Below are 26,273 nucleotides of genomic sequence, written 5' to 3' on the forward strand. Positions count from 1 at the left end.
TGCTAGCGTCAGTCAACCTGCAGTCAACACTCTCTTATGTGTGACTGCCATATACTGGTCACACTAATCATTACACCATGTACCAAATAAAATTGCTTTTAGGTCAGTAAGCACAACCAGAATGGCGCACTGTCGATTTTTTTGAAAATGAAAGGATTCTATATAGTCCGAAAAATACGGTAATATAAAAGTCACCACTTTATAAATACAATGAATAATGAAATAATATTAATTGTGATTTATACTAATTAATCCACAGTGATCTTTTCATAAATTGGATTAAAAAGGAAGAGCAGAGCAGGAGGACAGCATGGATGAAAAGTTATATCAGAGGTCATATAGGGGTGAAACAATGGCAGCCACAGGAAATAGGGGTGCAGGTCAGGTGGGAGGTGGAGAAATGGGGGGCAGGCTACAGCTGAAGGAATGATGAGTAGAAACACTCAGGGCAAAGGAGAAGCGACACAGCAGGATAGAATCCTTGAGATGGAGGCAATGAAACTGTGGACTGTATTTTTGTGTGTATTGCTGATTATTTTCATTAAAAGCAGCCACTTAATTTCTTAATGAAGCTCCAATTATGCTTACACATGAAAATCTGCCAGTTTCCTCAAATGGAATTTATTACGTTGAGTGCTTACTCAATAACGAGTATCGTTTACACAAGTGTTGATGTATTTCATTTATACTTTGATAGAATCCCCTCATTGCAAGACAAGGATTTAGGATAGAAAGGTATCATTTTGGCATGGTATGCGTGGACACTGTGTCCGTGTGAAGGTTCTGGATGGAGTGTTGTGGTCTCCTCCACTCTGCTGCTGATTGATTACCAGGTCTGGACTTCAGCGAGACAGACTTATCTGGTGCTGCGAGAGGAAACTGTGCTGTACTGAAATACAAAAGGAGTGTTACTGTGACAGCCACAGCCACACACCATTAATATTTCCAATGTTTCCCTCACAATGAAAAATTGTGACCGATATCGGCTTTTATTTGCTGTCCTGAAGACGGTCAGCCACCACACCTTTTAATTCTAATGCGAGTTAAAATCAAATGGCTAATTAGATTAACACTGCCCCTTCCTGGTTTGTGCATTGATTGATTGATTGAAACTTTTATTAGTAGATTGCACAGTACAGTACATATTCCGTACAATTGACCACTAAATGGTAACACCCGAATAAGTTTTTCAACTTGTTTAAGTCGGGGTCCACGTTAATCAATTCATGGTACAAATATATACTATCAGCATAATACAGTCATCACACAAGTTAATCATCAGAGTATATACATTGAATTATTTACATTATTTACAATCCGGGGGTTGGGATGCGGAGGGGTTTGGGGCGGGGGGGTTAGGTTGGGTTGCTATCAGCATATTTTAGCCATCAACAATTATATCATCTGAAAAAAGGACATTGTAACAGTGTAGGTCTCACTTCGAAGGATATGTACAGCGAGCGGTGAACATAGTGAGCTCAGAAAGCATAAGAACAAGTATTTACATTTGATTATTTACAATCCGGGGAGGTGCTGGGGGGATACAAAAACACCCATTAATAACTTTATTTGTGGCTTTGTGAAAGTCCACTTATGTAGTATGTTGAGGGATTCAGCTGTAACGTTCTTTATACAAACTGAAGACACACCTCTCTTGGCTAAATGTCCTAATTCTTACAACATAATTCACATAATTGAATGTGGATGTTGTTGTATTTCATTCCTTTCTACATAATGAGCATTTAAGGTAAATTGTCACTACTTTTTATGAATGAATATTCTGTAGAGGATCCTGTTTCCTTTTCTAAATTTGTATTCCTTTTCTTCTGTCAGACTTTGGCCCCATTTTGGTAACTATTTTGCAGCTGTACACATAAAAAAAAGCACAGAGTGCCCAACACGTCTGATATTTTTGTATGGGCCCTCAATTCCTCGGAATGATATGCCAGAAAATGCACTATTGTAGTTTGTTAGACGCAATGTTTTTTCGTACGATAACCATGGCATTATACGACAGCAGAGTCGACATTTTGGCCAAAATTTGTCAATAAAGTAATCATATGGCATTAACACTGTGCCAAAATATGTGGACTCTATTTTTGCTCGCAATGTGTTTCTCTATGCGCCACTTTTGGCACTTGGAGGCGGAAGTTGAATACATGGCCCAGCAACACCCCTCTGTTCTTATTGGTCACTTTATACCTATTGTCTCCAAGCCAGAGCCAATTCATTGGGAACCTGTTGTGTGTCCTTTCTGAAGAACATTAGAGGTTTTAGACAAAGAAAATAAGCCAATATTAGTGTATTTTTTTCATGTACAACAGTGTTTCTTAACTACAGGGCTTTTGTTGGGCCGCGAGCGCCCTCTAGAGGGCAGCCAAAAAATATCTGTTTTTCAACTGTGGTTTGTATGGGCCGCAGCGGTTCTCAGCTGTAATGCACTTTTCCACCACTTGTGGCAGTAATGACAATGTCAAATGAGAGTCATGTATCATCGGCGGTCACTCGAACGAGTATGGCGATCCTCCTGGTAGGGGTGTATCCCTTTATGGAGGATGCCTGTGCGTGACTTTGTTTTACGTGGGGAGACTGGTGCACAGACAGTCACCACACGATCCTTGACAGAAATCGGGTCAGGGTCCAGTGGCATGGAGTCCAAGACGGCTGGGGACCCTTTTCTGCTGCAGCCTTCTCCCGCCATCGCAGCCGTGGTGGTAGTTCTTACATCTATCGTCTTCCGCCTGCTCCGCAGTTGAGGTCTTCACTGTATCCCTGGCTAGGGGGCAGTCAGGTACTAGGCCTTTGCCAAGGGCCACCTGGGGTAACAGTAGTAAAGGGGTTAACCTCCTAGTGCCCCAAGACCCCATAGAGGAGCCTCCACTGCCGGATGCACTTTAACGTCATGCCCAGGACATAGAGTCATGTATAAAGAGAGTATGGCCAACTAAACAACAGGCGCCTTTTTTGCTACCAACAATGTGTGCGGCTGCGCCCGGAGGCATGCTATTAATGTCCTTTTGACATTAGTTTATCTGACAAAATCAAACCAAAATAATATGTCTATATATAGTTCTAAACGTACTCCAGCTCATAAACATGCTTTTATTTCGTGAAAATATAATTTTGCTGCAGTATTTAACGCACTCTGCTCCTACATTCGTGCAGTGTTTCGTGACCAGCAGGCTATCTAACAGACTAGCACGCACCCGACGGCGCCCGAAAAATACACAGATTGACCGAAAAAATTACTTATTATCCTCGTTTTGGCAAAATCTTCTTTAGCTTTGGACCAACGATCATGGTGGAAGGATGAATTTTTTGTGAAGTACCTCAACTGTGGTGGCTGCCTCCATTGTATTTGTAATCACTTTATGTGCTGAGCTTTTAAACTTAGACAAACTTTCCGTTATTGTCTAGTGATTCACCCAAAATGTGGTTTCTTTTACTCTTACAATGTCTATTTGTGTTTGACTTTCTCTTCTACTGTATCTGAGTATCATTATTTTAGTTTTACTGAAATTCAAAGATAGTCTGTTTTCATCAAACCACTTCTTTAATTTGTTCTTTTCTTCTGTTATTATTTATAACAGAACACATAATGTTTTATTAGTTTGTGTGTTCTCCCCTAAACAAAACACAGAGGTTGTCGTGTGGCACAAGACAATGTAGTTGGTGGCTCTCCGGTGTTGTTCGCGGACCTTCATTTTCCATAGGTGTCTTCTGTCCAGGTTGCGGGGAAAGCATTGTAAAGGTTCTCGCAAATGGAGCAGCCCCATGCTGCACAATAGGACATTTTTACATGTCGAAAAACTAACAAAAAAACGCCACAAACATAGCATCAGCTCAAAGTTGGTAGTAGTCATGGCACTCTGTAGTCACCCGAGTGCCTTTTGACCAACCAGTCAATAAAATAAATCCATGTCCATGCACTAATTTAGTGCTTGGACACGGATTTATTTTTCGTTAGTTTTCGTGGGTCTCTTCTTTTGCAGTAGATTTTTGTAATCAGCTTGACCTAAGCCTTGATAATAATATGTGTGATTAACAAACTGAAACTGAAACTGAAACTGAACTGAACTGAACATATGCTTCCATATCATTTGACAAGATTGTAAACTATAAGTACCGGTAGGTTGGATATAATTATTGAATACGATTAAAAAAAGGCGTGGGATCTGAGGATGTCATTGTGGCTTGTGCAAACCTTTGAAACATTTGTAATTAAAGGCCTACTGAAACCCACTACTACCGACCACGCAGTCTGATAGTTTATATATCAATGATGAAATCTTAACATTATAACACATGCCAATACGGCCGGGTTAACTTATAAAGTGACATTTTAAATTTGCCGCTAAACTTCCGGTTCGAAACGCCTCTGAGGATGACGTATGCACGTGACGTAGCCCGGCGAACACGGGTATGCCTTCCACATTGAAGCCAATACGAAAAAGCTCTGTTTTATTTCATAATTCCACAGTATTCTGGACATCTGTGTTCGTGAATCTGTTGCAATCATGTTCATTGCATTATGGAGAAGGAAGCCGAGCAAGCAAAGAAGAAAGTTGTCGGTGCGAAATGGACGTATTTTTCGAACGTAGTCAGCAACAACAGTACACAGCCGGCGCTTCTTCGTTTACATTCCCGAAAGATGCAGTCAAGATGGAAGAACTCGGATAACAGAGACTCTAACCAGGAGGACTTTTGACTTCGATACACAGACGCCTGTAGAGAACTGGGACAACACAGACTCTTACCAGGATTACTTTGATTTGGATGACAAAGACGCAGACGTGCTACTGTGAGTATGCAGCTTTGGCTTCTAAACATTTGATCGCTTGACCGTATGTGCGCAACTTTTTTTTGCGTATGTACGTAACTTTTTTAAAATATATAAGCTCTATGAACCTTGGGTTAGGTGAACGGTCTTTTGGGCTGAGTGATTGTGTGTGTTGATCAGGTGTTTGAATTGTATTGGCGTGTTCTATGGAGCTAGGAGCTAGCAGAGGAGCTAGGAGCTAGCGTAACAAACACGCAGGTGTTTTTATGCAGGATTAATTTGTGGCATATTAAATATAAGCCTGGTTGTGTTGTGGCTAATAGAGTATATATATGTCTTGTGTTTATTTACTGTTGTAGTCATTCCCAGCTGAATATCAGGTCACCCCCGGCTCTCACAGCATCTTCCCTATCTGAATAGCTTCAACTCCCCACTAGTCCTTCACTTGCACTTTACTCATCCACAAATCTTTCATCCTCGCTCAAATTAATGGGAAAATTGTCGCTTTCTCGGTCCGAATCTCTCTCACTTCATGCGGCCATCATTGTAAACAATAGGGAACTTTGCGTATATGTTCAACTGACTACGTCACGCTACTTCCGGTAGGGGCAAGCCTTTTTTTTATCAGATACCAAAAGTTGCAATCTTTATCGTCGTTGTTCTATACTAAATCCTTTCAGCAAAAATATGGCAATATCGCGAAATGATCAAGTATGACACATAGAATAGATCTGCTATCCCCGTTTAAATAAAAAAAAATCATTTCAGTAGGCCTTTAAGGGCTGTATAAGTAAACTTTGATTGATTGACTAATTGTTGGGCCCTGAGGTCTAAAATATTAAGAACCCCTGATCTAATATCTAATAAGGGTCTTTAATGACCTTTTAATATCCACCGATTCTGGCGATCCTGCCATTTTAATTATTTTAGATCTAACTGCTGCATTCGACACAGTGGATCACACAACTCTCATTAGTCGCTTAGAACACACCCTTGAAATGATTAGGGTCATATCTGACAAATAGAACTTTTAAGATCCAAATTGATAATTCGGCTTCGGCCTAATCATAATCGGACCTGTGGTGTCCCGCAGGGTTCAATCCCAGGACCAATCCTGTTTTCAGTGTACATCCTGCCCATTCAACACATTAAAAAAAAAGATATATCATATCATCTTTATGCGGATGATACACAAATCTATGTCCCTTCAAAAGAGAAAAGTGACACAAGTTTAAAATCACTTTTAAATTGTCTTGAGGAGATAAAAGCATGGTTGACCGTAAACTTTCAAAACTCAAATGAGAATAAGACGGAAATTATTTGTTTGACTCAAAAGTAAAACAGACTGCTCACCCCAGTGACCTGGACCCCCTGATGCCTTATTTAAAACCAACAGTCACAAATCTTGGTTTTAAGTTCAACAATGATTTTAAATTGGAGCAGCAGTTTAAACTCTGTTGTACGATGTAGTTTTTATCATCTAAGACTTTTAGCAAAAATCAAATCAGTTTGAACTTTTAACGACTTTGAGCGGGTAATGCATGTTTTTATTTCATCACGTTTGGACTACTGCTACTCCCTCTAAGTTGGAATGAACCAGGCCTCAATCGCTCGATTGCAGTTAGTCCAAAATGCTGCTGCTGGCCTTTTAACTGGCACTAAAAAAACATGAACACATTACCCCCATTTTAGAACCCCTTCACAGTTTCTTCTTATCGTCCCAAAAACCTGTTTAAAATCCAGAGGTGATCGTGCATTTTCTGCTGGGGCTCCAAAACTTTGGAACAATATTCCTCTTGCTATTCGGACAGCTCTCTCTTTAATGGGTTTTAAATCACGTCTTGAAACATATTTTTACTCTTAGGCTTTTAAACCAGCATGAGAGTTTAGTCCAGGGGTCACCAACCTTTTTGAAACCAAGGGCTACTTCTTGGGTACTGATTAATGCGAAGGGCTACCAGTTAGATACACACTTAAATAAATTGCCAGAAGTAGCCAATTTGCTCAATTTACCTTTAACTCTGTTATTATTAATAATTAATGATATTTATCTTTGTGGAAACACTGATCATCTTAATGATTTCTCACAATAAATATATATAGAAACAGATAAATATCAAAATGCAACACTTTATTTTTATATTTTCTCTAAGTGCACATTTTTCAAATTGAACATTTTCAAATGATCACTTCTAAGACAGTCTTGTGAAATCACAATATCCCATTTTAACTAGCTAGCCACTAACATTTTTTAACAAATCATGAATTACTTTGCACCATGTTTGTACAAATAATAACTCATGTAAAATACAAAAGTAAACTCTCAAATTTTTAAATCATGTCACACTTTGAACTGGACACCAAATCTGTTATCTGTTTCTTTGTCAGTTAGTGGGAAGCCTGGCATTGCATGCTGTTAACTAGTGTGTTGTACTCTGGTGTGTAACTTGACACTGCAACTCTGAGTGAGTCTTGCAGATGTGCATCAGTGAGGCGTGTTCTGTGTTTGTTCTTGATGAAGTTCATGTCAGAAAAGGCTGATTCACAAAGATAAGATTTTTCCTCATTGTTTGCGGAACCTTCTTAATCTTTTGGACATATTTTCACAGCAATCTGGCCTTAAGCTTAATTATGATAGTTGTAAAATGTTAAGGATCGTAAATCTAAAGAGAACGTCCTTTCGAATGGAATGCAAAGTGCCTGTTTTGTGGACAGATGGACCAGTTAACATACTTGGTGTTGTTGTCCCTGAAAATCTGGAAGATCTAGGCTCAGTAAATTATGATAATCGACTAAGAAAGCTGGACAAAATTATGCAATTATGGAAAGGGAAATCCCTAACCTTGTATGTGTCATGTCTGTGTTCATGTTTTTGTTTGGCCATGTGCTGTTTTGTTTTTTGGACACTTCCTTAGTTCCTGGTTTCACTTCCTGGTTTTGTTTGTCACCATAGCAACCATTAGTTTCACCTGTTCCACGTTTGGACTCACACACACCTGTCTCACGTTTTCACAGTCATGTCATGCACCTGTTCACAGTTAGTCACGCACCTGTTTTCACTTATCATGTCACTATATAGGCTTTTCTGTTTCTGTTGTTTGTCCTGGCGACATCACACATTCATGCCATGTTCACAGTTTCTTGTCACGTAAGTTTTTGTTTAAATGTTCATAGTTCTCCGCCATTGTGCGCGCCTTTTGTTTTTTCCTAGTGAAGTTTTTTTACCTCCGCTGTGAGCGCCTTTTGTTTGTACCCTTTTGTTTGTACTTTGTAGTTTATAGTTATAATTAAACTATGTCTTTACCTGCACGCCACGTCCGTTCCATTTCTTTTGCACCACGGGAGAGCAAACCACGCCATAGACCAAGTCTTGACAGATGTCGCCAGCACGAGAGCTCTCCCGCAAAAAAATGGGACAATTTTGACGAGGTAACGTGGGAGGTCCTGCGCGCCATGGAAGCCGAGACACTCCGCCATTCCCCCATGGAGCGCAGGGATCTCATGTGGGGTCCGACCGGCAAACTGGTGCCGATCAGCTCCCTTTGGTCCGAGGATGGCGCTGCGTCACCGCAGTCCCGGAAGCGCCGCTCCCAACGAAGGACGTCAGGGAGGGCTTCCACAAGCATTGGAAAGGACGCATCGTTCCCGCAAGCTCCTCCCCCTCCGGGCGGAAACGAGCTGCAGCCAGCCCGGCTTCCCCAGGACGACGTCACGCCGCTGCCAGTGGGTGACGTCATGGATTTTTTTCCCCTGAACTCTTTTTTTTGTCAGCCACATCCAACCAAAGACTCTAAATCCATGATTAAATATTACCAAGACATGTTTTTAGAAATCAGATCCTGTCAATCACAGTCACCCAATTTTCATGCCCCGCCCCCCAGGACTCATGCCACGCCCAAGTCAGAAATTTTTTTTTCACCCACAAAAGCCCAGGTGGGGGGGAACGAAAGACCTTTTGGACAATTTAGAGGGGAGGATTCTGCCCTCCTCCTGAACCCCCTCCGCCCACCCCAAAAGACGGTTCCAGACCGCGGGGAGCGCGTCTGGGATCCGCTCCTTGAGGGGGGGGCTAGGGCTGGGAATTGTTCAGGTGGGGTGGGTCAGCATCGTCACGCCAAGCCACAGCCTCCAGCACGACCACCACCACCTGTCTTTCGACCTGCCAAGCCACAGCCACCAGCACGACCCCCACCACCAGTCTTTCGTCACGCCAAGCCACAGCCTCCAGCACGACCCCCACCACCTGTCTTTCGACCTGCCAAGCCACAGCCACCAGCACGGCCGCCACCACCAGTTTTTCGACCATGCCAAGATCCACCTGCTCCACGCCCAGCTCCACGCCAAGCGTCACCAGTACCTGCTCCACGCCAAGCGCCACCAGTACCTGCTCCACGCCAAGCGCCACCAGTACCTGCTCCACGCCAAGCGCCACCAATACCTGCTCCACGCCAAGCGCCACCAGTACCTGCTCCACGCCAAGCGCCGCCAGTCGCAGCTTCACGACGCCAAGTGCCGCCAGTCGCAGCCCCACGCCGCCAAGTGCCGCCAGTCGCAGCCCCACGCCGCCAAGTGCCGCCCGTGGCTGCCCCACGCCGCCAAGTGCCGCCCGTGGCTGCCCCACGCCGCCAAGTGCCGCCCGTGGCTGCCCCACGCCGCCAAGTGCCGCCCGTGGCTGCCCCACGCCGCCAAGTGCCGCCCGTGGCTGCCCCACGCCGCCAAGTGCCGCCCGTGGCTGTCCCACGCCAAGACCAAAGCCAAGACCAAGACCCGCCAAGTGACCAAGACCAAGACCCGCCAAGTGACCAAGACCAAGACCCGCCAAGTGACCAAGACCAAGACCCGCCAAGTGACCCAAACCAAGACCAAGTCCAAGCACAGCCACACCAAGACCAAGTCCAAGACCAACTACGCCAAGACCAAGACCAACCACGCCGAGTCCAAGACCAAGACCAACCACGCCGAGTCCAAGACCAAGACCAACCACGCCAAGTCCAAGACCAAGACCAACCACGCCAAGACCAAGTCCAAGACCAAGACCCAGACCCTCGCCAAGACCAAGACCAAGACCCATGCCAAGACCAAGACCCTCGTCAAGACCCGCCACGCCAAGCTTCGCCGCCTGACGCACCACGCCAAGCTTCGCCGCCTGACGCACCACGCCAAGCTTCGCCGCCTGCCACGACAACGCGCCCACCTCCTCGTCGGCCAAGGATGTGGCCTTTCCATGGGCGTCCGCCACGCCAGGTGCGCCGACCTCCTCGTCTGCCACGAATGTGGCCATTCCCAGGTCGCCCACCTCGTCAGGTTCAGCGGCGGTCTACCCGCCGCCGCCACCTGACTCTGCCCCGGTGGATTCGGGGACACCTGGTCTGGCGACCCACCGCCATGTCCCCCTCCCCCCCTCCCATGACTCTTGATCCTGTTTTTTGTTTTTGGACATCTGGGATCTGTCCGTAAGGGGGGGGTTCTGTCATGTCTGTGTTCATGTTTTTGTTTGGCCATGTGCTGTTTTGTTTTTTGGACACTTCCTTAGTTCCTGGTTTCACTTCCTGGTTTTGTTTGTCACCATAGCAACCATTAGTTTCACCTGTTCCACGTTTGGACTCACACACACCTGTCTCACGTTTTCACAGTCATGTCATGCACCTGTTCACAGTTAGTCACGCACCTGTTTTCACTTATCATGTCACTATATAGGCTTTTCTGTTTCTGTTGTTTGTCCTGGCGACATCACACATTCATGCCATGTTCACAGTTTCTTGTCACGTAAGTTTTTGTTTAAATGTTCATAGTTCTCCGCCATTGTGCGCGCCTTTTGTTTTTTCCTAGTGAAGTTTTTTTACCTCCGCTGTGAGCGCCTTTTGTTTGTACCCTTTTGTTTGTACTTTGTAGTTTATAGTTATAATTAAACTATGTCTTTACCTGCACGCCACGTCCGTTCCATTTCTTTTGCACCACGGGAGAGCAAACCACGCCATAGACCAAGTCTTGACAGTATGGTAAAATGTCTATTGCCAACTCGTTAATTATTCCTCAATTTATTTATTTGTTTTTGTCATTACCAGCTCCATCACAAAACTTTTTTAAGATTTATGAGCGGAGGGTCTTCGATTTTGTCTGGAACGGCAAACCAGAAAAGATTAAAAGAAAGGTTTTGTACAAAGAGTATGAATATGGGGGCCTGAAACTTCTCAACCTTGAAGCTATGTGTCTGTCTTTAAAAGCATCAATTGTTCCAAAGATGTATTTAAACATTGAGTGGTACACAAATGTCCCGTTGGACAAAAAACATGTACTGTATCAAAAGAAATTGTGTCCTTTTTTACAAGTGATCCCCTCCCAGAGAGTCTGCTGGGAAACATGGCGGGGTTCATAAAGGAAACAATCCACTCATAGTGGTGTTTTCAATTTTATGTGCCAGAAAAAAGAGACGATATTTTGCAGCAGTTAATATGGATGAACTCTAATATTGTAATAGATGGAAAGCCTTTCTTTTGGAAAAATATGTTTGAAAGAGGAATCATTTTTGTCAATGATATTATCAATGAGAATGGTAAAATTATGAAGTATGATGAATTTAGAGCTATGTATGGTGATGCTTGCTCAAGCTTTTCATTTTATCAACTAACTGGAGTAATTGGGAAAAGATGGAAACAAATAATTAATTATGGAACTACTAAATTATTAGTTTGTAAACCTCTAATAAGAAATTCTAGTTGGCAAAAAGGAACTAAAATAAATAGAAAAATATATAATTTTTATTTAATAAAGAAATCTTTGAAGGCTGCCTCATACAACACAAATGGAAAATGGGAGGACTTTTTTGACTGCCCGTTGCCATGGGATGCCATATTCAAACTAATCTATAAAACCACTATCGATGTGCAAAATCGTTATTTTCAAATTAAAATTATTTATAACTTCTTACCCACAGGGAAAATGTTAAAATTATGGAATATTACAGAGTCAGATGATTGCTGATTGTGTTGTCAAGAACCTGAATCCACCCTGCATTTGTTTTGGTATTGTCATATTCTGTCTTTGTTTTGGGTGGAAGTTGAAAAAATGTGTTTAAGGATTGGTTTGTTTATGAAGCTTAATGTGGTTTCTGTTATTTTAGGAGAGTTCATTGACAATCATGATTTAGTCAATTTAATTATAGTACTCGGTAAAATGTTTATTTTTAAGGCCAAAAACAGATATTCACTTAGTATTACTTTCTTTAAAACATTTATTCAGTATTTTCTAACTTTAGAAAGTTACATGGTTGAAAACGATAATGATGCCAAAAAACATTTAAAAAAAGATGAGAAGTCCTCAAAGGCTTATTTTGAAAGTATAATTATGTTTATAGATTATATGATATCTGTTGTTGTGTTCCCTAATTTGAGTGACCTGGACATAATCTGGACTGTACATAAATGCTTATTTTGAAAATGTAATTTTGTTTATAAATTATATGCAATCTGTTGTGTTCCCTAATTTTTTTCTGTGTACATGAATGAAGGTGTGTGTTGCTGAGTCCTACTTGGACATTATCTGGACTGGGCCTGGTTTAAAAAACCCTTTAAACAAATCTAATTTCATTGACAACCTGGTCTGTTGAAGATAAGGCCCTTTTTTAAAAAATAAAATAAAAAAAGATAAATAAATAAAAAAACATTTTCTTGGATAAAAAAGAAAGTAAAACAATATAAAAATAATTACATAAAAAATAGTAATTAATGAAAATGTTAGTGGACCAGCAGCCTATACAATCATGTGTGCTTCAGGGACTGTGTCCCTTGCAGATGTGTTGTCTATGTTGTGGGAACCAGAATATTGGTAGCAGAAAGAAATAACCCCTTTTGTGTGAGTGGGTGTGGATGAGTGTGCATGGGGGAGGTTGTTTGAGTTGATGCACTGATTGAAAGTGTATCTTGTGTTTTTTCTATGTAGATTTAATTTAAAAAAAAAAAAAAAAAAAAAAAAAAATTAAAAAAAAAAAATTTTTTTTTTTTTTTTTTTTTTTAGAACAGGCCCGCGGGCGACTCATCTGGTACTTACGGGCGACCTGGTGCCCGCGGGCACCACGTTGGTGACCCCTGGTTTAGTCTATTTTATTTTCTCTGATGTATTTTATGTATTTATTCTTTTTATAGTTAAATGTTTTATATTACTGACTATTCCAGTATGTACAGTATGTCTTAACTTCTGTGCGGCACTTTGTGAAACTTCTGTTTTTTGAAATGTGCTATATAAATAAAGTGGATTGGATTGGATATACATGTTTTACATTGCAACCTATTAAACAATGACATTATTTAATTTATTATGATGTCATGTGAACAATCGTGTTCTTTTAACAACTTTAATGTCATTAAAGAGCCTATGTCAAAGACAAAATGTTTTTTTTCTGTAAATTCTCCCCCACGTAATTGCAATGTTGCATTATAGAGCCCTACTTAATAAGTAGCTAATTTATTGATGCTCAGATGTCATCGTGCAACCAGACTGCAAAAGAAGTTATTGGAACCAAAAGACAGAACCAATAACCATGGATAAGTCCTGAATCTTGGAAAAAGGGTAGAAATAGGGAAACAACTCAAACTCAAAATTGACAGTACTAAATCCAAAATAATTAAACAACTGACATAGGGGAACAGAGCGAAAGACGAAGTAAAGAGAAGTATAAGAAAAAAACAAAAGGCAATGGATTGATAATCTAGCAAGTGATGCCCAAAGAGCAGCAGATAAAGGACATATTAAAATCCCTCAATGAAATAACTAAAACAGCATGCAATGACAATCCCTGCAATACATCGAGTGTGAAAGACTAGTAAGGAAACATAGATGATGGAAGGAAAGAAAGGTGGAAAGAACACTTCAAAGAGATACTTAATAGAGACATGCCCACAAACCCAGTTGAAATCAGCGAGAAGAACTATCCTGAGATAGAGACTATTAACATAAAACCAATAACCAAAGAAGAGATCAACTGTGCAATCAGAAAGTTGCAAAATGGGAAGGCAGATGGTCTTGATATGATCACCCCGGAATTGTTGACATGTGACATAGAGACATCAACCCACAAACTTCATAGTGTCATCAGCGATATTTGGAATCTGGAAAAAATACCATGTGATTAGAAGAAGGGTCTGATTGTGAAACTACCAAAGAAAAGAGAAACCTTACCGAATGCAGAAATTGGATGGGACATAACACTCTTACCCATAGCAAGCAAAGTGCTTGGAAGCGTCATCAACAACAGAATTAAAACAGGAATTGACGAAAAGCCTTGAGCAGAACAAGCTGGATTTAGAGAAGATAAAAGCACAACTGAACAAATTTTAATTTTGAGGAACATTATTTTCGAATGGCAAACATCTCTCAACATAAAATCTTTCGACCTTAAGTAAGCATGCGATTCGATTCATAGGGAAAGTTTGTGGGAGATAATGAGGCAATATCGTATACCAAGCAAATTCATAGATATTGGGAAGCTGCTGTATACAGATAGTATGTGTGCAGTACTAGACAACGGCGAATAAAAATATTGTTTTAAGTGAAAAGTTCTCATAGAAAGCTGGAACGCAAATGGCGTGCGACTAAACTTGAGGTTTTCCATCAAGCATGGAGTGATAGTTTAATAACTTATAAACGCATGCTTACCTCAGCTAAAGCTAAATATTACTCAAATCTCATCCACCTCAACAAAAATGATCCTACATTTTTGTTTAGTACAGTAGCATCGCAAACCCAACAAGGGACTCCTCCCAGTAGCTCCACCCACTCAGCAGATGACTTTATGAATTTCTTTAATAAGAAAATTGAAGTCATTAGAAAAGAGATTAAAGACAATGCATCTCAGCTACAACTGGGTTCTATTAACACAAATACGACTGTATATACGACGGACACTGCCCTCCAAAATAGTTTCTCTCTCTTTGATGAAATAACATTGGAGGAATTGTTAAAATGTGTAAATGGGACAAAACAAACAACATGTTTACTTGACCCAATTCCTGGGAAACTTATCAAGGAGCTTTTTGTTTTATTAGGTCCATCAGTGTTAAATATTATAAACTTATCACTTTCCTCTGGTACTGTTCCCCTAGCATTCAAAAAAGCGGTTATTCATCCTCTACTCAAAAGACCTAACCTCGATCCTGACCCCATGGTAAACTACCGGCCGGTGTCCCACCTTCCGTTTATCTCGAAAATTCTCGAAAAAATTGTCGCACAGCAGCTAAATGAACACTTAGCGTCTAACAATCTCTGTGAACCTTTTCAATCCGGTTTCAGGGCAAATCACTCTACGGAGACAGCCCTCGCAAAAATGACTAATGATCTATTGCTAACGATGGATTCTGATGCTTCATCTATGTTGCTGCTTCTTGATCTTAGCGCCGCTTTCGATACTGTTGATCATAATATTTTATTAGAGCGTATCAAAACGCGTATTGGGATGTCAGACTTAGCCTTGTCTTGGTTTAACTCTTATCTTACTGACAGGATGCAGTGTGTCTCCCATAACAATGTGACCTCGGACTATGTTAAGGTAACGTGCGGAGTTCCCCAGGGTTCGGTTCTTGGCCCTGCACTCTTTAGTATTTACATGCTGCCGCTAGGTGACATCATACGCAAATACGGTGTTAGCTTTCACTGTTATGCGGATGACACCCAACTCTACATGCCCCTAAAGTTGACCAACACGCCGGATTGTAGTCAGCTGGAGGCGTGTCTTAATGAAATTAAACAATGGATGTCCGCTAACTTTTTGCAACTCAACGCTAAGAAAACGGAAATGCTGATTATCGGTCCTGCTCAACACCGACATCTATTTAATAATACCACCTTAACATTTGACAACCAAACAATTAAACAAGGCGACTCGGTAAAGAATCTGGGTATTATCTTCGACCCAACTCTCTCGTTTGAGTCACACATTAAGAGTGTTACTAAAACGGCCTTCTTTCATCTCCGTAATATCGCTAAAATTCGTTCCATTTTGTCCACAAGCGATGCTGAGATCATTATCCATGCGTTCGTTACGTCTCGTCTCGATTACTGTAACGTTTTATTTTCGGGCCTCCCTATGTCTAGCATTAAAAGATTACAGATGGTACAAAATGCGGCTGCTAGACTTTTGACAAAAACAAGAAAGTTTGATCATATTACGCCTATACTGGCTCACCTGCACTGGCTTCCTGTGCACCTAAGATGCGACTTTAAGGTTTTACTACTTACGTATAAAATACTACACGGTCAAGCTCCTGCCTATCTTGCCGATTGTATTGTACCATATGTCCCGGCAAGAAATCTGCGTTCAAAGAACTCCGGCTTATTAGTGATTCCCAGAGCCCAAAAAAAGTCTGCGGGCTATAGAGCGTTTTCTATTCGGGCTCCATTATTATGGAATGCCCTCCCGGTAAAAGTTAGAGATGCTACCTCAGTAGAAGCATTTAAGTCTCATCTTAAAACTCATTTGTATACTCTAGCCTTTAAATAGACTCCCTTTTTAGACCAGTTGATCTGCCGTTTCTTTTCTTTTCTTTTCTACTCTGCTCCGGGGTGGACCGCTAGCCTGTTCATCGGATGGGGACGCTGCTGACCCGTCTCCGCTCGGGATGGTTACTGCTGGCCCCACCATGGACTGGACTTTCGCTGATGTGTTGGACTTTCACAATATTATGTCAGACCATCCATTGCTTTCGGTCTCCCCTAGAGGGGGGGGGGGTTACCCACATATGCGGTCCTCTCCAAGGTTTCTCATAGTCATTCACCTTGACGTCCCACTGGGGTGAGTTTTCCTTGCCCGTATGTGGGCTCTGTACCGAGGATGTCGTTGTGGCTTGTACAGCCCTTTGAGACACTTGTGATTTAGGGCTATATAAATAAACATTGATTGATTGATTGATCATTGACTGGGTGATGCGATAGACTACCAGAATCAACAACACTGGAATCAGGTGGCAAATTACGTCAAAACTGGATGTTCTGGATTTTGCCAACGATATTGCCCTGTTGTCCTCAACACATTCACAGATGCAGAGTACAACAAATACAATGTCAAGGCTAGCCAAAAGAGTTGGACTAAAGATCAATGAAAAAAAGACAAAGATCTTGAGATTGAACTACAAAAAGAATGACGCTATTAAACAAGACGGAAATGACATTAAAGATGTAGATGAATTGGTGCAGTTACGAGCAAGGAGGGCAGAAGTGGTAACAATATGAATAGCAGTTTGAACAAAGCAAGGACAGAATTCACAAAAATAAATACAATTTGGAAGTTTTATCAAATTAGTAAGAAAACTAAAATCTAACTGTACACATCTAATGTCACACCTGTTTTACTGTATGGATGTGAGATGTAGAATTTGATCAAAAGTGATGAAAGAAAGTTGGACTCTCTCCAATTCAAATGTCTTAAAAGATTAATGAAAATCTTTTGGCCAAATATAATTTCAATCGATGAACTCAATAAACTGAACCAAATTAACAGAATAAGCAAGGAAGTCAAAAAGAGGAGTTGGAAATGGATTGGTCACGTATTGAGAAAGCCCAATAATCACCATTGCATGATAGCCTTGACATGGCATCCAGTCGGCAAAAGACGAGTGGGCAGACCGAAAACAACATACAGAAGGACTATCGAGAAATGAAGAAAAGAGGGAGTTTGGAAGAACTGGAATGAAGTCAGAAGGCATGCTACCAACAGGACAGAATGGAAAATGAGCATGTCCAGGGTCTGTGTCCAAGGCACGAAGAAGATAACTGAGCTGATGTCATAGTGCCAGAGTCGCGAGTGTGATGCTCTCACAATCTGATAACATTTGTGTTTTATTTTATTATTTTTATTCAAAGCACTTAACTTAATACAGAATTATATATTGGGTTATTTGGCTTATTTTTATACTCTAAAGACTACTCTTCTTCAAGAGGGACACATTGATGATAGCAGTTCCTTCGGACTGGCTCTGATCAAGAGACTTTTAAAACGACCAATAAAAAAGGAGGGGAGTTGCAGCGGCCGTGTACTCAATGCCCGCTCCCTAAATGCCAAAAGAAACACACCGCAAGCGCAAACAGAGTCTGTCGCTCATGCAAACATAGTCCGCGCAAAAACGCAAGAGAGTCCCATGCACAGGGTTTTTATGCGCATATATTTTGCTACTGTTTTGACGCCATAGATTTATACTAAATGGATAATAGTTGGATCATAGGAAAACCGAAGTACCACTTGTATATAGTCAGCAATGCAAAGGCTCAACATGGATGCAGAGAAAATGTATTTGTTTTATGTTGTTATCAGTGATGGTTCTGTAGTGGTTAATTTGCCTGACTCCACAGTCCACACTCAGTGCCAGTGTGAATGGTTGTTTGCCTTTATGTGCCCAGTGACTGTAGAGTCGGGATCAGTCCATTGTGTTGTCCACCTTTCACCCAAAGTCAGCCGAAATAGGCACCAACTTCCTGCACCATTGAACAAGATAGATGGTACAAAATGTGTGGATTGATGGACTTACATTTTTATTACATTCTTGAAGGGAAATACAATTTTTACTTGCTGGCCCTAAACCCCCCCCCCCCCCCCCCCCCCCCCCCACCCCCCCCCTGCAACCCAGAGAGGGATAAATGATAGAAAATGGGTGAATGGATGGATATATCGGGTTGTAGGCTTTACACCAGAGATCCCTCTCATGCATTTACTTATTTACCTATCTAGAGTGATTAATTAAATAATACTTTATGTGAGATTGACAGGAAGAAGAATATAATACACTCGATGTTCTTGGCTCTTTCTTATTGTCAGTTTAAAATATTTGGGAATTGCTGTGTGTAAAAAAATAATCACTTACATGTTTGCATGTGCGTCTTTCCACTAGCTACTCACAGTGAACCCAGAGCATCGTTTCTCCAGCCTGTCGGACATGCAGACTTCTCCCTACCTCGCTGACATCAATTGGGACGCTGTTTATGGAAAGAAGATGGATGCCGGCTTCGTTCCGAATGTTAGTGCTAAACAATTCAATGCAAGACACCTAAAAGTGCACACAAGCAGCTTGTTAGTAGCAATTGTAGTAGATGAATAATGCCAAGCAGATCTTATTGCAGCTTCCTTTTACTATTCCTCTATAATGTGTGGCATATATTTATGTTTAATATCAAAGCTGATTTGCAGGCGTTGGCTGTCCTGTGTCCAACGGTCGCCTTATGGACTTTTCCTCCTGCAGAAAGGTCGTCTCCACTGCGACCCCACCTTTGAACTGGAGGAGATGATTCTGGAATCACGTCCCCTTCATAAGAAGAAGAAAAGACTGGCAAAGAACCGGTCTCGAGACAACAGCAAGGATTCACAGTCTGTGCGTAAAAACATTCTTTACAATATCAACTTGTCTCAATGAGCATTTTTGACAATTCATTGTAATTGTGTTAATGATTCCATGAACAATGATTTCCTTGAATCTTAGAATAAACCCATAACAGATACAGTCATCTTTAGTTTACCGTCCACACCTGACCGTGGTAAACACATTTCCGTGAAGTAGGATTATTATTAATAAATTGAATATTTTCATAGCTGGAGCATAAATGAAACTGTTTACAACCTTCTAAATATTTTTTTACCATTATTAGAAACGTCTGAACATAAAATAACATCCATATAGTTACATTTTCACTCGTTTCACACAGTATAGTAGCCTTCAGTGTGTTCTACTGTAGATTACGGTACTTACCAATAGTCCGGAGGATCCTCCAAGCACCATTGCTATGGCCTACTACTATGTGGAAATCATGGGCACGTGTAGTTCTGCAAAAACGTGGTCAGTTTAACAGTCGCAGCCACCATTATTGCCCGTGTTGTGAGCATTGTATGTACCACATTGTCGTTGAAACTGTGTTACTGATGTTAAAAATGAAGTTCATCAACTGGGTTCATCTTCACTTAACATTGTCCATACAGCTGCTGATGGCTGTCTTGTTAGCATAAAGTGGCTGGCCGAGTTATATCGAGTCCTGGAATGTCTTGGAGTCTCGTCTTTTGACATCGCTCACGTAGGCCTGGGCCGAGAACAAATTTTGCTTGACGATATATTGACCTATGAATTATTGCCGATAAACAATATTATTCCCATCATTTTTTGGAGACCCAATTAACCATTGATGATACATAACAATAAAGCATGTCCTTTCAAATGCAATAAACTTCTATTTTTTATGTATTTTAACATTGTAATTGGAATGAAAACTTTTAATCTCAAAGTTGAATAAAAAAATAATAATAACAATAAAATATACTTTGTCTTTTAGCAAAATTTTGCACTTGAATAAAAATTACAACCAAAAGCAATAAAATATTTTAAAGAGGGGATGGTGAGAGGCTCAAATATACACAACCATAACAATAAATAAAATAGCTAAATAAAGTATTGACAACCAAAGTTGCACTTCAATATTGAACATGCAGGCAGAAGTGGAGTTGTACATTACTTAACCGACAATCAAGTTAGGACCTTCTTTAACAAAAGTGCAAAATAAAAATATAAACGCTACAGTTAAAACAAGTGTATTAACAGGTCCTATGCAAAACAAAATTAAGTTTGGCAGATTCCGAGTGAGAAACACCAAAATGACATGACAACATGACGGCACCTTTAACAATTGTTAAATGGCAGCATAACTCTGGCAATGTATTTAACCCCACTTTCTGTGAGTGCATACTATTTTGCACTGTTTTGTTTATACTGACTGACCTGTGATTGTGAACTGTCGGGTGTTGTGTTTCAAGGGGCATGCAGGTTTGTTTTATTCGCGCACATTCAGCCAACTGGCTTCTCGGTGTTGATTGTCTCATCTTGTTCCAAAGGTTTGAACTGAAATATTCCCACACTGGTGCGTTGGGATTTGGGTTTGTGATCATTTTGTCCATGTTAGCTGCTACATGCTACCTAGTTGCACTATGTGATGCTAACGGGCCAGCGGCCCCGCGTCCAAGACGAAGAGTCAAAGACACTTAATGAGGACAAGATAATTCACCCCACTTCTTTTCATTTCACTACGGTACAAACGCGCAGAGCCGCTAAAAGCGACGAAAAGCGCGGATGCTCTTGAAGCATGCTCATGGCGATTTACCGACTTTAATTTTAATTTATTGTCGGTTAATTGACTTATCAAATATCGCCCCAGGCCTACGCTCACACAAAGGCACACCAATATGGAGATGTTTTATTGATGCAGCAACAGTTGAAAATTAAGTCCACCTAAAGTCTACCAAAAGTTGGTCAGCTTGATTATCGCGGTCAAGACAGAGTAGCGCCATGATTAGCCGCCATGTTGTTAGCAGTGTTCACCCTTTATCTGGAAACAAAAAGTCCCCCTTCATGAATATCTTTACCCATTGTGACAACCTAATAATAGAACATAAGACAAATACTGCAGTGTGAAACATAAAAGACATAAATAAATTAGGCCAAACATTTGGAGAACATACTTTTATTTTCTTAATGCGCAGTGTAGTAAAGCCGCAACTGTAATATCTAACACAAATATGTGTTTATTTCACTGTCAGATGATGACATTTCTATCCACAGTTCAAGCTCCCAACACAAGATAAACTCATTTTCAATCTACTATACTGTTCACCCACAACCATGGTTTTTATTTATTAATGGAGTTTCACGCTGATTCCGCTGGAATCCCGAGAATGTTATCTTACTACTTAGCAATCCTGCTATGCAAATGTAGCCTTTCTCTTCATGTAGTATAGCAGTGGACTATTTTATCATTTAATGATGCAAGATATCAGAGGAGCCATCATGGTGGTGCATGTGGTTAGCACATCTGCCTAACAGCAAGGAGACACTGTCTTAACACTGTCCTTTTGCATATTAGGTTAAATGGGGACTCTGAAAGGTATACAGGTGTGAATGTGAGTGAGAAAGATTGATAAGGACTGCCAACCATTCTTGCTCAAAGTCAGATGAGATAGAACAGGATACATTGTAGAACTGGACAGATATTTCAGGGTTGTCTCTGACACCATTTCACACATCAATCTTATTAACCGGTTGACCTCTATTCCTGGGTTGAGACCTCTATAGAGGTTTACCCAAAGAGCACACCTGGGCAATTATTTTGACTCGGGGGCCACTTTGAGAAGAAGAAATGTGTCTGAAAGCCGGTGTGTATATGTATATAAAAAATTTTAATTAAAAAATATATATATACAGTACAGTAAACAAATATACAGCACAGTATGTGTGCTTGGGTCCCTTTCTTCAGGAACACTACTACAAAAACTCACAGTAATGTCTGAGAGAATGCTAAAAACATTGACAGACCACCTTAAAAAACCAAATGGAATTTTACTTTTTTTTTACTAAATGTGACACCCAGAATAGAATGTACATGAAAATAAAGAATGTGGGATTTACAATATTAACTATGAACGATAAAATACTGAATATTAACAACATATGAACGTTGCTTCTCTTTTACTTCTCAGACCACCTCCTCGATTCACATCTTTTACCATCAAGCAAAACGCAACAAAAATGCAACAATCACGACGAAATATGAACGCAAAGTGTAAAAACACCTATAATCTGATATACTATTACTTTTCTACAGAACTTTGTTGTAAAATTCTGCTTTTGCGTATGCCCTCAACATCCACGTTTCAGACCGGCTGCTCTGGAAACAAACCCCGCCCACACACTTAGTGACACATAGGCCTGGAGCTGTGTTGTCATAGATTACTGCAATAACTTGTATATCACTCAAAAGCGCAGATTCCAACCACTGAAATACTTTCTATAGTTCAAGACTTCCAGTAATTTGAAAACAGCACTGCATGTCATTATGGCAGCTGAGGTTTGGAGGTTAAAAAATTATTTGGAAACGACAGTCCGGATTAAAAATCTTTACGGGCCTTATTTTGGTCTGCCAAAGAGGCTGAGCTTTGCCTGACTTCACCATTTTTATTCAGTTGTAGTCCAAAGTTGCACTCACCAAGTTCCTTATTTTTCTCTATTTTCTTGTTGTGGGGCAGACTGGCTCGTATATGCACATGCATGATAAAATCCTCTGCTGTATTGTATATACATATAGTTCTAACGTATATCTGTCAGTAGACTTAAAGGCCTACTGAAATATTTTTTTTAAATTTAAACGGGGATAGCAGATCCATTCTATGCGTCATACTTGATCATTTTGCGATATTGCCATATTTTTGCTCAAAGGATTTAGTATAGAACAACGTCGATAAAGTTTGCAACTTTTGGTCTCTGATAAAAAAAAAAACCTTGCCGCTACCGGAAGTAGCGTGACGCAGTCAGTTGTTCACTCCCTCATATTTTCCTATTGTTTTCAACGCAGCTAGAGCTATTCGGACCGAGAAAGCGACGATTACCCCATTAATTTGAGCGAGGATGAAAGATTCATGAATGAGGAACGTTAGAGTGACGGACTAGAATGCAGTGAAATACATATTTTTTTTCGCTCTGACCGTAACTTAGGTACAAGCTGGCTCATTGGATTCCACACTCTCTCCTTTTTCTATTGTGGGTCACGGATTTGTATTTTAAACCACCTCGGATACTATATCCTCTTGAAAATGAGAGTCGAGAACGCAAAATGGACATGCACAGTGCCTTTTATCTCCACGACAATACATCGACGAAGCTCTTTAGCATGAGCTAACGTGATAACATCTGTCTCAAATGCAGATAGAAACAAAATAAATAAATCCCTGACTGGAAGGATAGACAGAAGATCAACAATACTATTAAACCATGTACATGTAACTACACGGTTAATAGATCTCAGCCTGGCAAAGCTTAACAATGCTGTTGCTAACGACGCTAAGGCTAACTTAGCAACTTAGCAACCGGACCTCACAGAGCTATGCTAAAAACATTAGCGCTCCACCTACGCCAGCCAGCCCTCATCTGCTCTGCTCATCAACACCCGTGCTCACCTGCGTTCCAGCGATCGACGGCGCGACGAAGGACTTCACCCGATCATCCGTGCGGTGGCCGCGGCTAGCATCGGCTAAGCGTCTGCTATCCAAGTAAGTAGTCCTTGTTGTGTTGCTACAGCCAGCCGCTAATACACCGATCCCACCTACAACGTTCTTCTTTGCAGCCTCCATTGTTCATTAAACAAATTGCAAAAGATTCACCAACACAGATGTCCAGAATACTGTGGAATTATGAAATGAAAACAGAGCTTTTTTGTATTGTATTCAATGGGGAAGGCATACCTCTGTTCCCCGGGCTACGTCACACGCATACGTCATCCTCCAAAGGCTTTTTCAACCGGCGGGAAATTTAAAATTGCACTTTATAAGTTAACCCGGCCGTATTGGCATGTGTTGCGATGTTAAGATTTCATCATTGATATATAAACTATCAGACTGCGTAGTCGGTAGTAGTGGGTTTCAGTAGGCCTTTAATATGCATAGGCTAAAAACTATAACATGACTGACAGGGTGAAGACGCAGTCGAAGGGGGCTTGGCCTGCAGAAGGGCATGTAAATAAGACCGCCAAAAAAAAGGTGCATCCTGAAGAAACGGTTTTGAAAGCGACTTGAAGTTGGTCTGTAAAAAATAATCTATGCAACATGTTGACCAAAGAACCACCATTACATGTTATGTAGACCACAAGGAAGTTTTTTAAATGTAGACAAAAAAAACTTTTTAATATATATATTTTTTTAAACATAAAATGTTTTTGGGTGTTTCAAAGAAATATATGAAGGAAGTGTGTCAGTAAATTTCCACGTCTGTTGATGGGAGTCGGGCGATCAACAAGCGCATATACAAAGAGATGCTTGTCATGCAGTGTGCGAGAAGAGTTAAGTGTAGCTGTTTCACCATGACAACACTTCTGCTACTTACAATGCCCTGAGCGTCCTACAGTTCTTGGCCGAGAACAACATCACTGTGTTGCAACAACCTCGCTACTTATTCGACGTGTCTTTTTTTTCCCTCTCATTTCAAAACGGGTCGTCAAGGAATCCCGTTTTGAAGACATGGACGACATCAACATGAGGGTCATTTTATGTAATGTAAAGTAGTTTGTATGTTGGATTTGAAAGATGTATCTTGTGGTATCAGTTCTGGAACTTTTCAAAACATCACCGACTGAGAATTAAAAGTGAAAATTATTACATTTTTGAAGACAAAAGTTTTATTTTATTTTATTGCATACCATTAATCTGTGCATTTGAAGTTATGTATTCTGCACAGTCCCAATCCTCCTCATCAATGTGTTGATCCGGAATACACATTTAAAGCAATGAAATGAGCACAAGGCAAAAATATAGACTTTCCTCATGTACTCATTATGTGCTGAGTTTTGTCATCTGCTTTGTCATCTTGTCATTCACTTCAGCATTTTCCTCTTTGTGTAATTATTCCCATCATCATGCCATCAGTGATGTTAAAGTACCAGAAGAGTGGAAAAACAAGTTCACTTTATATGCCTAATTGTGTTTCATTGTATACATTAAACCATATCCATTTGTATTTACAAAGTTTGTGAAAATATCGTCTAAATATCACAAAATGCCACAAATTCAGTCAGCCATTTTGAATGTCTTCGGTCATTTCCGTAGATTGACGTCACTGTAGTAACACTTCTGCATTCTAGCCATCAATCTATCAATCAAAGTTTATTTATATAGCCCTAAATCACGAGTGTCTCAAAGGGCTGCACAAACCACAACGACATCCTCGGCTCAGATCCCACGTCACTCTAACCATGTTATCAGATCAGACGTACTGGAAATACGCAAACATTAGAGAGAGATGTGCTGTCTTTAATTCACAATCCCTATATAAGACATGAACACATGTGTTTTTCTTTTTTTATGCATTCTAAGTAATAAATAAATAAATACATAACAAGTCCGCTAACAATAGAGTCAATGGAGGCTCTCTATTTTGCCCACAAAACCCTCTAAATAACCATCCAAAACCCGCCAACAATACTCTATATACCGTATTTTTCTGAGTATAAGTCGCTCCGGAGTATAAATCGCACCGGCCGAAAATGCATAATAAAGAAGGAAAAACATACAGTATATAAGTCGCACTGGAGCATAAGTCGCATGTTTTGGGGAAATTTATTTGATAAAACCCAACACTAAGAATAGACATTTGAAAGGCAATTTAAAGGCCTACTGAAACCCACTACTACCGACCACGCAGTCTGATAGTTTATATATCAATGATGAAATCTTAACATTGCAACACATGCCAATACGGCCGGGTTAACTTATAAAGTGCAATTTTAAATTTCCCGGGAAACTTCCGCTTGAAAACGTCTATGTATGATGACGTATGCGTGTGACGTCACGACGGCAACGGAAGTATTCGGACCCAATGTGTCACCATACAAACTGCTCTGTTTTCATCGAACAATTCCACAGTATTCTGGACATCTGTGTTGGTGAATCTTTTGCAATTTGTTTAATGGACAATGGAGACTGCAAAGAAGAAAG

The 26,273-nt window shown here is 40.6% G+C and overlaps 1 protein-coding gene across 5 annotated transcripts in view; it reads left to right on the forward strand.

Moving 5' to 3' along the window:
- Nucleotides 1-26,273, forward strand: part of LOC133657445 (serine/threonine-protein kinase 32C-like) — a 215,084-nt gene that overhangs the window by 172,866 nt on the left and 15,945 nt on the right. For 4 of the 5 annotated variants that reach the window (XM_062058788.1, XM_062058789.1, XM_062058786.1 and 1 more), the window contains 2 exons: nucleotides 18,652-18,777; nucleotides 19,000-19,128. In XM_062058788.1, coding sequence (XP_061914772.1) covers nucleotides 18,652-18,777; nucleotides 19,000-19,128 — 255 coding nt within the window. Of the gene's footprint in view, nucleotides 1-18,651; nucleotides 18,778-18,947; nucleotides 19,129-26,273 lie in introns of all 5 variants that reach the window. The other variant, XR_009827265.1, reaches the window with a different exon arrangement.

Source organism: Entelurus aequoreus, linkage group LG09 (genome assembly GCF_033978785.1).
Source record: "Entelurus aequoreus isolate RoL-2023_Sb linkage group LG09, RoL_Eaeq_v1.1, whole genome shotgun sequence".
Lineage (NCBI taxonomy): Eukaryota > Metazoa > Chordata > Actinopteri > Syngnathiformes > Syngnathidae > Entelurus > Entelurus aequoreus.